The 15,495-nt window shown below is 38.6% G+C and overlaps 1 protein-coding gene across 1 annotated transcript in view; it reads left to right on the plus strand.

The window, feature by feature from the left end:
* ADGRV1 (adhesion G protein-coupled receptor V1) overlaps positions 1 to 15,495 on the plus strand; it is a 501,294-nt gene that overhangs the window by 147,882 nt on the left and 337,917 nt on the right. The window contains exons 51-54 of the mRNA XM_069492870.1: positions 5,828 to 6,050; positions 6,392 to 6,596; positions 11,555 to 11,701; positions 14,362 to 14,617. Coding sequence (XP_069348971.1) covers positions 5,828 to 6,050; positions 6,392 to 6,596; positions 11,555 to 11,701; positions 14,362 to 14,617 — 831 coding nt within the window. The remainder of the gene's footprint in view (positions 1 to 5,827; positions 6,051 to 6,391; positions 6,597 to 11,554; positions 11,702 to 14,361; positions 14,618 to 15,495) is intronic.

The raw sequence follows: 15,495 nt of genomic DNA on the forward strand, positions 1-15,495 counted from the left end.
GGAACTGAAATCGGAAGGAAATCAGAGGTAGAGGCTTATATTTCAGAAACATTGATGCATGAGGATAATTGAACTCTCCAAAGTTAAAATGTACAAAGTAAATGATAATGATTGAGATGACTAGAGGATTTGAAACAAATACAGGAGACTATTTTTGCAATTTTCCCCTAGGTGCTTGGCTGCTGCTTTCTCTATTAGGTAGTGCAACCTTTAGGCACTGCTACCTTAAGTCACCTCAGCGACTACCAGGAATCAGAGGTTATTTACCTCTGATTTTCTAATTACTATTTTAAATTTATAAATCTTAATTATATTATATTTATGAAGTATAATATGATGTTTTGATATATGTATTCAGTGTGGAATGATTAAATCAAGTTAATTAACATATCCATCATCTCACTCACTTCACATTTTTGTGATGATACATTCAAAATTTACTTTCTTAGTTATTTTTGAATACGTAACATGTTATTATTGACTATGGTCATCCTGCTATGCAATAGATCTCAAAATTTATTCCTCCTGTCTAGCCAAAAGTTGGTACCCTTTAACCAGCAACTCCACATTCTCTTGCTCTTCCCCCTCTGACAACCATCATTCTACTTTCTACTTCTAGGAACTCAACTTTTTAAAGTTGCTCTGGGGTTGAGTGGAACTGTTGGTTGTGCTCTGAGGTTCAGTGAGACCTCTGACTGGAGCCTGCGTCAAGGCAGAGCTGTTGATTGGGCTCTGTTATTGCTTCTGATCAGATGGTGTTATAGGTCAGTCGTCTTTCCTGGCTGGCCAGTACTACAGTTTGGGATCTGTATACCAGGGCAGGCCATGTGCTAGGCTCTGCAGCTGGGTGAGGTCTCTGGGACCACTACTCAACCACTCAGGGTAGGCAGGGATAGAGACTAAACTGCACAGATATGCATGGACATGTCCTAGGTTAGCCTTAAGCAGAGCACTGAGGCTTGGTGAAGTAGCTGCTCAGCTGCTGGGGTTGAGCAAGGTCAGAGTCTCCCCTCAGAAGATACTTGTTGACCTATTATTGCCTCCTGAACCGGTGAGGGCTTAAGGAGAGCCTCAGGGCTTGCCTGGGTTGATGCTCTGCAGCTGAGTCCTGGCAGGGCCAGATGCTCCCACTGTGGATAACTCCTGAATTGCTGTTCCTGCCTCCAGGCCTGGGGCGTGGGATTAAGGAGCACACCAGTGCTTGTCTGGGTTGCAGCTTGGTAGCTTGGTCTGATGCTCCCTTTGTAGATAATCACTGACCTACCTCTGCCTCTCGATGTGGGGCAGAGGGTTAAGGAGAGCATCGGGGCTTGTCTGGGTCACAGCTCTGTAGCTGGGTCCAGGTGGGGCCAGATATTTCCTCCATACATAATCACCAACTTGCCCTTTCCTTCTGGCCTGAGGAAGGGCTAAGAAGTGCACTGGGGCTTGGCTTAGTTGAAGCTCACCCAGTGGGCCTGGGCAGAGCTCAGCAGATAATTGTTGACATGCCCCATCTCCTGGCCTGAAGAAGTTTCAGGGACAGCATCACACCGGGGCTGGGTGTGGAAGCTGGTCAGGGATTCAAGCCTGGGAGACCTATTGACTGTGCTTCTTGCAGAGCAATACTGTGGGCTGGCCTCTCTGCTGGTGTACCTCCACTGTCCAGAATGCAGTGCCATCACCAAGATCTGCACATTGACCACTGTGAACTCCACCCCTGTTCTTTGTTTCTAACTGACCCCAGGTGGTCTACCCCTGCTGATACCACCAATGTTTTTCATGGGGCAAGATGAGAGAGTGTTAAAAGTCCTGGAATGATGGGGAAGCTGAATGTCTACCTCCAACTCTCTCCTCCCTCTGTAAAAACTATGGATCCGGGGGATACTCTTTATGTAGTACTGTGCTGGCTTGAGGGAGGGAGGGAGGAAAGGGTAAGATGAAACTGTAAGGGTAAGTTTCATCTTATCCTTCCTATGCAGCTGTTTTTAGTCTGTGATCCAAGGGGAAGTCTTAGCACCACCCCCGCATCTGAAATATTCATGAGGGTATTCTTGTCTATGGATAGTTGCTAGTTGGATTTCTGTGGGAAATAGTGGAGCTAGACAATTCCTATTCCACCATCTTGCTGATGTTATTCTATTTACCTTTCATTTTTTATAGATGGTTTATCTCATTGTACTTTGTTTCCACATTTTCTACTCTTTTTTCCTCGGCCCTGTGGAATGTCCATACCACATTCTCTCTATCCCTAGGACACTTCCCATTGGGACTATTACGTTGTTTTCTGGCCTCCACACTTTCTTCCTTTTGCCATCAGAGTCCTGTACGTGTCTCTGTTCTGCTCATCCTTTCTTAAATAACTTTTCTTTACATCAGCAACACTCAGGTCATGAATCTGTGATGCTATCCTATGATGTACAACTTGGGTGACTTTCTTACATTCACCCAATAAATGAATTACTGAATAAATTCTGTATCTTTCATAATGTATTTGTTTAGTTTTTGTCTATGTGTCCTTTAATTTTTTGCCTTTACTATTTTTGCTTCTCTTATACCTCAAGTTTTCAAGTGGACTAACTGTATCTCCTTGAGTCACTTATTATTATTCAAAATAGTTGCCTAATGAATGTTTTTTTTAAGGATGATGAGTGCTGCTTGAATGGGCCATTAATTAAAGTTATACAATTCCCTTAAAAGATTTTTAAAAAATATAATAGGCATACTTTCTAAAAGAATTTGTGGAAAATTCTGCCAGAGGCTTGTTAAGGGACCCATTGTGAGGTCTTTTTATTTCTTTTGTTTCTGTGACTTGAGGTTGTAGAAGTATGAAAAGATTGTAGGTAGTTATTTAGAGTGGCTTATTATAGATCCCTTGAAAGCTGAAATTATGCATTAAATAATGTTCGAGGACTTTCTTATTTTGAATGTGTCAAATATTTTATTAAAAGTAATAGATTGGAGCTATGACTATGAGGATCACGTATTTATTCTGGTTAATGACTTGACAGAGATTGTTAGGTGGTAACTGAATTCTTTAAATGGAAGAGGAAGGATGAATATGACAAAGACTACAAGGACATGTAAACTTATCTTCCCCTTCACCTTTCTCTCTTTTATTAGTTAATAGATATTTTTAAGTGCCAATTATGTGCCAAGCACAGTAGTAAGCCCTGGGGAAACAAAGGTAAGCAAAAGCACATATAGTCTCTGCCCTTAAGAAGTTTAACATGTAGTAGGGAAGAGAGACATTACATATAATCACACAAGTAAGTTTCTAGCTATAAACAGATAACTGCCATGAGAAAGTGGAATAAAATACTCTCATAACACAAAATGAGAGGACTTGCCATGGTCTAAGCGATGCCCAGAAAGCTTTCTTAAGAAGGATCATTTAATTGGGAACTCAAGGTAGAGTAAGAGTTAATAAGGCAAAGAATTGAGCATGCGGCAGGCTCTAGGCAAAGGGAAGACCATGTGCAAAGAGGTCAGGTGATGGTGGTGAGCTCTTAGGGAAGGACCAGAAACGGGCCATTGTGGCCCAAACACAGGCAGTGAGGAAACAGTGGTACTGAGTGCAACCAAATATATAATCAGATAAATCAGATAGGGACTTAAAGGATTATGGTCTTTATCTTAAAAGTATTGGGATGCCCTTTATAAGAAGGTGATGAGGAAATGGAGATAGAGAGCCCCGGGGGTAGCGAGACAGAGAGACTCTGTGTATGTGTGTGTGTCTGTAAGTGTGTTTTAAAAAGGGAACTTTTGCTGCCATGGTAAAAAAAACTTAGAAGTTGGTAAGACAAGATGTCTGAAAACAAGCTGGAGGCTCATACTTTAGACTAGAGATGCTGAATGACGGAGCTTGGAAAGGGGTAGGTGATGCAGGGGGAAAATCAGAGAAGTAGATTGATTCAGAAAATGTCTCACTCTTATACCGGTGATATAGAATCTCTTATGTTCTCCTGGATAGAGCTGGAACCCATTCTACTAAGTGAAGTATCCCAAGAATGGAAAAATAAGCACCACATGTACTCACCAGCAAACTGGTTTCCCTGATCATCACCTAAGTGCACATTTGGGAACAACACCAATTGGATGTCCGGCAGATGTGGGGGGAGAGGGGAGGGGATGGGTGTGTACCTACATGATGTGTGCAATGCGGACTGTCTGGGGAATGGACACACTTGAAGCTCTGACTCGGGGGGCAAGGGCAATATACATAACCTAAACTTTTGTACCCCCATAATAAAAAAAAAAAAAGAAAATGTCTCACAAGTAAAATCCATAGGAGTTGATAGATTAGATATGGGGGAGGTGAGAGAGAGGATGTCAATCATGAGCCCTAATTTCTTGCAATTAGTAGATGGATGGTAGTCCTATAACTATTACGGTGATTGCTGGAGGAGGAACAGGTTTTTTAGGGCAGAGATAATGAGTTTGGTTGGGATACATTAAATTTGAATCATTCATGTCCAGAGTAACTGTTACTGGTTGTAGCTTAGAAGAGAATCCAAGACTGTTGATATACATTGGAAGTTCATACGTGCAAAAGGTCATTTCATTCCAAGCAGAGATGATCTTGTTTGAGATGGTAGAATCAGCTAAACTTGAGGGATGTTGAGATCCACTCGAGTTTGTTCTTTACTGTGGGTCTCCAGTTTTACAAAGCTTTATGAAAAATATGTGGCCATTTAAAATTCAAGCCTATTATTAACACTTTTCTTGATGATCTTTACCTTTTATGCAACATTTACTAAACTGCACTAGCACTTAAATTAATTATTATAAACAAACATGATCAGTAGTTCTTAATATGTAAGAGTAAGGATATGGGGTTTCTCATTGTAACCTATGGGCTAAAATTTTAGAATAGACTGATGCTGTCTTGTTCTTTGTGCTATTTTAATATTTAATCAGTCTTGATATCTATTCCAATTTGTTTCTGCAAATATTGGAATATGTGCATATTTCTCTATGATTTCTTATTTCCCCACAGTTTTGAGTCTGAAGATTCTTTAGTAATATATACAACATAGTAAGCCCCCTTCCTTCTTAACCTGTGTAGATACAAATATGTACCAATGCTTTGAACTATTAAAAGCATGATTTCCTGATAACATTTCAAATAGGGGTTGGCAGAATATTCTCTGAACCATAAATTTGTTCAATTATCCTCTGTCCTAACTACCTTGAAAAATTCATCAAGTGAAGATAATTAGCATGAATAATTCTGCCTCTACTTACTATTGAAAAATTAAATGTAAAACAACAAATATCCAGTGCAAGGAAATTATTCAATATACTTTGCAGATCAACCCTATAGGTTATTGTCTATGCATTAAGTTATAAACTTCAATGCCATGAAACAACATATAAGACTATATAATACTATAAATACAGTATAAGATTAAGATTTTTTTTCTGTATTTTTATATTGTTTATAACTGTCAATTGTGAATTCATATGGATTATAATTGCAAAGGAAAATATAAAAGTGAAACATTTAATGGTGGGATTATGGTTATTTTTCACTTTAAAAAATATCCTACTATGCTATTCAATAAATAAATACTGAGATGACAAAATCTGTGAGAGTTTTACCAGCTAGTGATTTCTTTCTTTAGTAAATGGATGTGCATACATTGTTAGGCTGGTTTGATCATCCTGCAGCATTTAAAAGTTATTATTTACATTCTGTTATTTCAGAAATTGAATCATATTTGGTTACCTCGAATCAAAATGGAACTTTGAGCATTAGAAAGGTTTTGCTTTGAAACCAATACAGGGAGTGTGGAAGGTGACAGTTTACATTTCACTTGGGTTGCCTTTTCTTTCCTTCCTGCAGTTCACATACTTCTCATTGGCCAAGATATGTCTGCTCTTTATTGCTGGAATTCAGAACTGAGTCAATTCTCCTTTGTTCTGGAAGCACCTTCTGCTTATGATGCAGCTTCTGTTACAGTCAAGTCCCTTAATTCAAGCAAGAATTTAATTGTTCTAGTGGGAACTACCCACTCGCATATATATGAGCTAGTCTACATCTCCAGCCAGTCTGACTTTATTCCCAGGTAGGTTCAACAATTTATGCTATATGTCTTTATGCTCACCATAATTTTGTATGGCACCTAATTTCTAAGTTTTTATTTAGTGACTGAAAAATATACAAAATATAAGAGCTATTTATCAGCCAGAAATTTGGTTATTATGTGTATTTCTAATATCTATTCCACCAAGTTCATCACTATCATATGAATATTTTGGATTAAAAGGGATTAATAAATAATATGAAATGTGATTCATCTAAACCTTTAGTATTGATCAATGTAATGATAATTTTATGAGTAATCTACTACATATAAATCTTGAATTTGTGGTAGTTGACTTAATTTATGTATACTTCTTATGCTAGTTCAGGTGAGCTGATATTTGAACCTGGTGACAAAGAAGCCACAATAGTGGTAAATATCCTTGATGATGTAGTTCCAGAGGAAGAAGAATCCTTCAAAGTTCAGCTTAAAAATCCCAAAGGAGGAGCAGAGATTGGTATTAATGGTTCTGTAACAATAACTATTCTGTCTAATGATGATGCCTATGGAGTTGTTGCCTTTGCTCAGGTAATGATGCTGAAGATCCCACACTTACAAGTCAAAGCTATTTATTTATTCTACTTGTATATTAGCTGTTATTAGCACCTAGTGAGTCATACTTTGAGTATGTTCAGTCTTTCTCTCTTTCCTTTCCCCTGCCTCACCTGCTACTCTTCATCTGAAGGTAAATTCTACTGACATCTTATAATTTTTACACGTGAGACTCTCTGAGTCAACTTGTCCTAATCTTTTTTCTCTCTCTTTTTTTTTTTTTTGGTTCTGATTCCTTTTATAGAATTGAATTTGAAATGTTACCACTTGGTCTTGTTCCAGGAGTTTGGCTCTGCTATTAGCCCTGTTACCTGAGGGCGATAATGAAGTAGATTCTAAATACTATGTGGTGCCACACACATCACATGCAAATGTATTGCTGCGCTATTATGCCTTTGTTACTGCTGTAGAGATGGAGAGGGGCGAGGGAGAGAGAGAGAAAAGGGGGATTTGGGAGAGAGATTTGTAACCATATGTGCATTGTACACATGTAGATGCTTTTTCTCGAGGAAGGAGAACCATGCAAATCTTCCCAGGTCACTCCCATGCCCACACTTCATATTTCTTTATCAACAAGCAAAAGACATCCATTTATTTACATCATTTAGTACTATTTACAAAATGTATTCTGACTTCTTAACTGCAGTTACAGCTGCAGCTTATTTTGTGCCTTTCTCTGAAATATTTTGCATGTAAGGAAAACCTAACTCAAATTGGCTTACATACTAAGCATGTCCACAGAGAAGGTGGGCGTTCGGGTTGGTTGGATACTCTGCCCTGTCACCATGGCCCACATTTTTTTCTTCTCTCCACTTTGCCAACACAAAACTCATCCTTCATTTGGTTGTTTGAAAGCTAATGTTGTTGTTAGGACTACTGTTTTCTTGTTCATGTCCAGTGGGAGAGAGATACTTTACGTGACTCTCAAAGTAAGGAAGAAATTTCCAAAAATCTTCTAGAAAATGCCTTGTGTCTCATTGGCCAGAACTGGATAACAAGCCCACTCACTCATTAATTCATTCATGAATTGATGTAGCAGATATTTAATAAACACCTACTATGTACCAGATACTATTTCAGATGCTAGAGTCATCGTAGAAAATAAAACAGTAAAAGTCTTTATTCTCGTAGTCTTTAAAATTTTTTAAAGGGCAAGGGGATGCAGGCAATAAACAAAGACATAAGAAAATATGTCCTACTCCTGATGGTGGTAAGTGCCATGGAGAAACAGTAGGCAGGGAAGGCAGATGGAGAGTGCAAGGGAAGGAGTGGAGGTTGTATGTGAGGAAACTGAAAATAGGATGATCAGGGAGGGCTGTATGGAGTAAGTGGCAGAAGGGCAGAGGCCTGCAGGGGATGAGGGAATGAGTTTTGTGCCTACCTGGGGTAGGAGCATTTAAGGCAGAGGGCCCATCAGAGGCTTATACAGAGGCCCTGCAGTGAAGCCTTGCCTGTCCCCATCTGGAGCAACAACCTGGCCACTGTGGCTGCAGTCAGTGTGCAAGGGGGAGGTGGAATCCAACAGGTGAAGGGCCAAGCTTCTGTGTCAGGGACCCATATGACCACCTACAGTTTCAATGATTCACTTGGGACTCATAGGACTCAGCATTTTGTCTTACCCACAGCTGTAATTTATCACAGCGAAGAATACAAAACAATGTCCATTATTGTGGGAGGGTGGTGCAGGATAAAAATCTACCTGTTGAGTATAATGAACACTATTCTGGGGACGAGTACACCAAAAGCCCTGAGTTTAGCATGATAAAATTTATCCACATAACAAAAAACATTTGTACCCCATGAATTTTTTGAAATAAAAAAGAAAAGAAAAATAAATAAAAAATAAATTTTCCAAAAAAAAAAAAAAAAAAAAAGAATACAAGACAAAATCATCTAAGCTCATGGGTGAAGTCCAGAGGAGGCCAGGTGCAGGCTTCCAAGAGTCCTCTCAGTGGAATAACACAGGACATACTTAATCCTCCCAGCATTGAGGTGTCACAACACAGGTGAAATGTTGCCAATCAAGGAAGCTCACTAGAAACTCAGTGCCCAGGGTTTTAATTGGAGCCTGATCACATAGGTACCCTCTTCCAGGCACATCCCAGAATTCTAGACTCCCAGAAGGAAAACAGATGTTCAGCATAAACCACATTGTTTGTACAGTTTAGACATAGGCAGCCACTTAGCAGTTCAGGGAATGGTGGGAACACTCCTGAAATCCAAGTTCCCAGATGCTAGCCAACGGCCAACCTTGCTAGAAGGCCTTTTTAAGGATAGTAATAAGGCCTGATACAGTAAAACTTTCTTGCTACAAAGCCCCTTAGCATCTTAATGAATTTGACCTCTGAGGGAATTGGGGAGACTTTGAAGAAGATGGGGTAGAAGAGTGACGTGATCTGACTCACATTTTAAAAGGAACACTCTGGTCGTGGTATTAAGAATAGATTGTAAGTGGGCAAGGATAAAATAGGCCGGTTAGGAGACTATTGCAGTATTACAGCAATAAGTGAGAGAGCTGTAGGATGCATGGATTTGTTATTTATTGAGATATGGAGGACTATGGGAGGAGCAGGTTTGGGGGATAAGATGAGAAGTTAGGGACATACTAATGTGAGTTGGTTGCATGCAAGGTTCAGAATATCACCCTATTTACCTACTCTGGCCCATCACTGGACCTAAGGGCAGCTCTGCTGAAGAGAGATTTAATGTGAGCTACGTATGTGATTTGAAGTTTTATAGCAGCCACGTTAAAAAAAAAGTAGGAAGAAGGTCAAATTAGTTTTAATATTATATTTTATTTAACCCAATATATCCAATATATATAATCAATTATTATTGATGAAATAGTTTATATTTTTTTCATACTTTGTCTTTAAACTCCAGTGTGCATTTGACACTTATAGACTAGCTACATTTCAAGTGCTCAATAGCCACATGTGGCCATTGGCTACTGTGTAGGACAGTGTAGCTCTAAGATACGAACTGGGGCAGGGACAGTTAAAAAGAAAGAAGAGGACCCCCATCCCCACCAGGTACTTACCTGTTTCCTTACTTTCTTCAGATCTCTGCTGAAATGGCACCTTACCAGAAAGGCCTTCCCTGATTAGATATTGCAACTCTCCATGATCATTCTGTGCCTTCTTATCCTGCTTTTTCTTCTTTATGGCACTTATAATTGCCTGATTTGTACATTGTCAATTTCTTGTTACTAGCATCAAAGAGCGTGAGAGCCAGGTACTGCTTTATTCACAGCTTTGTCCCTGCACCCAGAAAAGTGCCTGGCGCACACACACTAGGTGCTTGGTATGAACCTGTCATTACACAGGAGAGAAAACAGAACACTCACATGGCCTTCTCCAGGCCTTGTACCAGCATGTAAGGCAGAGCCCGGGTTCCCAGGTGAGAAGCAACATGCTTTGCTGCTTGATTCCATCTGCTCACCTTGAAGCCTTGCTGCAGATGGAGAGCACACTCTGTTCCTCAACTGTTTAAGCATGCTATATTTCTCTTTATGAAAATTGTTCCAAAATTGTTTTAGAAACATAAAATCACTGGGGTTTAATCCTTGCCAATAGATAGTATCCTGGATCCCTCCAATTCTTTCAGTAGAATTCCTCAATACAGTTCTTTTGTGTCTGGACAATCACATTCTGAGATGAGATTTAGTGGATAATGAGAATTTCTTGAATATTTCTGGCTGCATTAAGTCTTCATTTTACTAACCCTCATTCATGGAGGGCATGGAGCCAGAGAAAGGCTTCTTTTTTCAAAGGCATTGTCTTTTGTGAATAAATTATATGCATATTTTAAAATCAAGGCATTTTACTCAGGAATGTTTGATTGCCTTGAGCAAGATTTTATTACTATGTAACATCTGTAACAATGTGTTAAAATGCTGTGTAAAATATCGCTATAGGGTAGGATCTCTACTTAAATTAGCATTCTAAATAGAAGCTTTCATGAGCTTTAAGAAATTAATGGGGGAGTCTCTTTCCAGATTACCATACTAAAAAGACAAGAAAAATCTTGATGGAAAGATTTTAAAAAATCTTTATACTCCAGATGCTTGCTTTATTGCCTATGGAAAAACCAGGGATATTGTAAGGGATTCTTTTGACATATTCATTTTGAGGAACAGTTAATTAAATGACTGGCAAGAGATGTTGCATGCCTTTGGTGAAGAATGTTGTAGTCACACAGAGGTAGAAAGTAGTTTGGAACAGAGGAAATAGGCTAAGAAGCATAGGAGAGAAGAAAGTAAGGAATTCTACCATAACGGAAAGGGATATTTCTAGCAGAAAAACAGTTGTAAAGACCATGAGCTAAGGATGAAACACCATCAATGGAACGAAGATAGCCTACAGAACAGTTCAGATGACATGCATTTAAGGACAAGAGACATTTGCAAATGATCAGGAAGAGCACTCTAATTCTCATGACGTCATTACACTTGGACGGGACATTGGAGACCATGTAGGTCAAACTCTTATTTTACAAATAGGAAGCGAATACCTAGAGGAACCCTGAGAGGTTACACAGTGGGAAAAGGCTTCCCTGCTCTCCTGACTCTGTATCCTTTCTGTTCTACAAACTTTTTACATGCTATGAATACTTTCTAAAAAATATATGCTTTCTGAATATAAAAGTAATATATGTTCATTGAGTAAAATTTGAAAAATGTAGAAACAGGAAAACAAAGGTAAAATTTATCCTACAAAAATGAATATTTTTATTTACTTCAATTTGATCTTTTACTTATTCAAACATGTGTTTTAAATCATGATAATCCTATATTATTGTTTTTTTATTAATAATTGTTTTTCACTTACTATAGTCTGTTGCTTAGTACTGTGAAGTTTGCAAACACATAACAACATGAAATAAAGAAAAGTCTGTTTCATGTAACGTTTTGTGACTTTCTGTGTATTTTTTAGAATTCATTATATAAGCAAGTAGAAGAAATGGAGCAAGATAGCCTAGTAACCTTGAATGTTGAGCGCTTAAAAGGAACATATGGTCGTATAACCGTAGTGTGGGAAGCTGATGGAAGTATTAGTGATATATTTCCTACCTCAGGAGTGGTATGTAATTTACAAAATTATAGAATACACTTTTAAATTATGGTTACTGTTGAAATATGGGACCAAACCCTGCATGATGGATGAAGTGTTTATATTTGACCATGTCAACATGGGTTCCTACTAATCACCGTAGAGAGGGATACAATTTAAGGTTAGTTTTATTCTTGTGGTTATTGTTCTGTTTTTCTATAAAACCAAAATTACCTGTAAAAATGTTGTCCCTTTTGAAGTTCAGTAGTACATCAGTTGGCCAAATTGTGCGTGTATTACATTGTCAGAAAGATAAAACCAATGGCCGGGCGCGGTGGCTCACGCCTGTAATCCTAGCACTCTGGGAGGCCGAGGCGGGTGGATCGCTCAAGGTCAGGAGTTCGAGACCAGCCTGAGCAATGAGCGAGACCTCGTCTCTACTAAAAATAGAAAGAAATTATCTGGCCAACTAAAATATATATAGAAAAAAAAATTAGCCGAGCATGGTGGCGCATGCCTGTAGTCCCAGCTACTCGGGAGGCTGAGGCAGTAGGATTGCTTAAGCCCAGGCGTTTGAGGTTGCTGTGAGCTAGGCTGACGCCACGGCACTCACTCTAGCCTGGGCAACAAAGCGACACTCTGTCTCAAAAAAAAAAGAAAGATAAAACCAATCTAACTGGGCATCAAAATGTGGTTTCAGGATTTAGGTAAAATGAAAGCAGTAAATAGGGAACAAGTCTGTATGAAGTAGCCAGATTTATGAAAAAGTAAATCAGAGTTGTAGAGTGATGCAGTGTGGGTTTCCTGTAAATAGACTTTGAGAGTGAGAGTTGTGGGCAGAAGCTTTTCTGGGGAGTTACAGCTATGAGGATGTGAGGATGGCAAGAATGTGCAGAGGGAGAAGTTGATCCCCAGGCAGTTGCAACTGAGCTCGATCCTGTGGGAGAGGTCTGGAGCTGAGCCGGTCCTTTGGAATTGTTCCCAGTTTAGGGCTGAGCCGTTGCCATCCCCATTTTAGCAGTCCTTGACTTCTGGCCACTCTCTGGGTGGGGCGTAACCTTGGGTGAGACCATTTGCTGAAGCTGAGGACGTTTCCCAGTGAGGAGCTCAGATGCTGTTGTTTCCAGCAGCTGAGGGATGGGTACCTCAGCCCCAGGAAGGGACCTGGGTAGAGGATCACATTATTCACTACTGGAGGATGGCGTACACTTAGAGCTCAGATTCAAAATGAAATCAAAATCGGTCGAAGAAGTAGATGACTCAGAAAGAGAAGGTTTGGGGAGCTAGTTGAAAGATGGGTTGTCTCTTTGGCTCTGTGTATTTTGTCCAGTTGCTTCTCTGAAAAGGTCTTTTAAAAGAACTCTCATGGAGATGTCTCAAAAAAGAAGAGGTGTATATCATGTTTCATCATTTCTAGCTTCCTGTGTCATTTGAAAGGAAAGGTCATTAGAGCTTTCACATATTAAGACTGTTACAGCAAACTCTATTGCATTTAATATTTATTTTATCCAAACGGCTAAAACTGTAAGTCGTATCTCTCAGGTTTTGTATGTTCTCAATTATATTTCCCCAGTTAACAAAGAACATGATTAAAATTATTTCTAATTTAAATGTTTGATAATACCTTAAATGTAGACTATATTGTGGGAGAATTAATTATTTTATTCAGGGGGTCAGTAAATTTTTTTTGTAAAGGGCCATATACATAGTAAATATTTTAGGCTCTGTGAACCATGTGGTCTCTCACAACTACTCTGCCTGTACTTGTACTACAATTGTGCTAGACAATACAGGCAATATAAGCAGACAACATAGGCAGTGACAGAGAATGTGCAATTGAATGAGTCTGGCTATGTTCCAGTAAAACTTCATTTATGAAGAATGGATTTGGCCAGTGGGCAGTTTTCTGACCCCTGATTTTATTAATAAACCTCTTGAGTTTGTATCCTCCAGGGCCTAACTAGATGGAGAGATGAGCGTAAGCAAAGGTAGAGGCATGGGCCTGTGCTACTAGTTTGAATAATTGTAAATAGTTACAATTGTCATTGTGAATAACTGCTGGAGAGTGGGGTGTGAGGTAGGGAACAGTGGGAAATGACATTCAAGAAGCAGACAGAAGCCCTATCAGCAAGGACTTCCGATGTCTTGTAGCAAATTTGGATTTGACTCTTTAGACAATAGAGGCATGCAAAGAAAAGAGAGAGACTATGATTTGCATCTCTCCCTCTCTTTCTCTGTCTACCTCTATCTTGGCTGATTTATTGTTAAGTGATATATTTATTGAGAGTTTAGCCAAAGGAAATAACAATCCTCTACAAAAGTTTTGTAGAAAAAAATCTTTAAACTAGTAAGTCACCTTCTTTTACTTTTATAGATCTTTGTATATGATATCTAGGACTTAGATTCCCAGAGCAACTATGTACTCTATGTTATAACGGAATGCAAGCTTCAGGATATGACAGTTTGGCTACATGTTTTATTAGCTGAAGTTTTAGAAATGGCTAACTTGTTCCTTTTTCCTAAGAATCATCTACTTTCAATATCAAAGGCATTTGACTTGTGGAATCATATCATGTTGCTGACATGTGTCATTGAAGTTGTGACCATATTAAAAGAAAAAACTTTTTGATATTCTTACTGCACAGTGACAATTACAAAATAAATAAAATTTTCTTTCTTTAAAATTCTAGATTTTATTTACTGAAGGCCAGGCATTGTCAACGATCACTCTGACTGTTCTCGCTGATGATATGCCAGAGTTATCAGAGGTTGTGACTATAACACTCACTCGTATCACCACAGAAGGGGTTGAGAACCCATCAAAAGGTGCTACTATTGATCAGAAAAGAAACAAGTCTGTCATTACCGTTCTGCCCAGTGATTCACCCTATGGCTTGGTGGGCTGGCATGCTGAGTCTCTCTTCGTTAAAGTAACAGAGCCCAGAGGTAAATCCCACTAAATATTTTCCAAGTTGTAATAAGAAATGTCATTGGATAATTTAATTCTAATATTTATAAGGAATGTGAATTTCTCTTTTCATGTGACTTTTTGAGTTTGATAGATCATACTCAATCCTTTTTGTTTATTGTTATTAAATGTTGTGATCATGTAATCACCTAGCAAAAATGCTATAGGAAATGCTTTTACTTTTTAAAGACATAACTGTAATAGAAATATAAATATTTTAGTTAAGCCAGTGCTATAGAGGTGTATGGTTTTTATTTTACTTTATCTTTTTCATCCTTCTTTTATCTGTTCTCTTTCCTCACTCAGATTTCCCCTCTGTAGAGTTTCAATAGTTACAGGGAACAAGGGGCAACACAGGGAAATTGACATGATACTGAAGGTATTAATTGTTTAACCCAAAACAGTAATTAGAATTATTTTATCCTGTACAGTGGACAGTAGTCAGTCCCTATTTCCTTTGAGTGCGTAAATCTTCATCTAAATAATTGTTCATGTAAACTGTTGGATAAATAGAGATTTTTGTAGATGAAGGTCATTTGACTTATTTAAATAAAGGGATACATATAGTATGTATGTATTTAGAATATACTATGTGAAGGTTCTAAAATTTTCAGGTAATAACAGGGACACCCATCTTTAAAGTACCTTTCATTTAAACAGTCAATTAAAAAAAATGACATGTAGTTATTTTCCTGGGCCTTTTTATATCCATACGTATAGAAACAGAAGTAATAGACGTACAATAAAATGATCTGTTTCTTTTGAATGGACACGCTTGAAGTTCTGACTGGGGGGGATGGGGGTGAGGGGCGGGGATGGGTGCATACCTACATGATGAGTGCGATGTGCACTGTCT

The sequence above is a fragment of the Eulemur rufifrons genome, chromosome 17 (assembly GCF_041146395.1).
Source record: "Eulemur rufifrons isolate Redbay chromosome 17, OSU_ERuf_1, whole genome shotgun sequence".
Taxonomy (NCBI): Eukaryota; Metazoa; Chordata; class Mammalia; order Primates; family Lemuridae; genus Eulemur; species Eulemur rufifrons.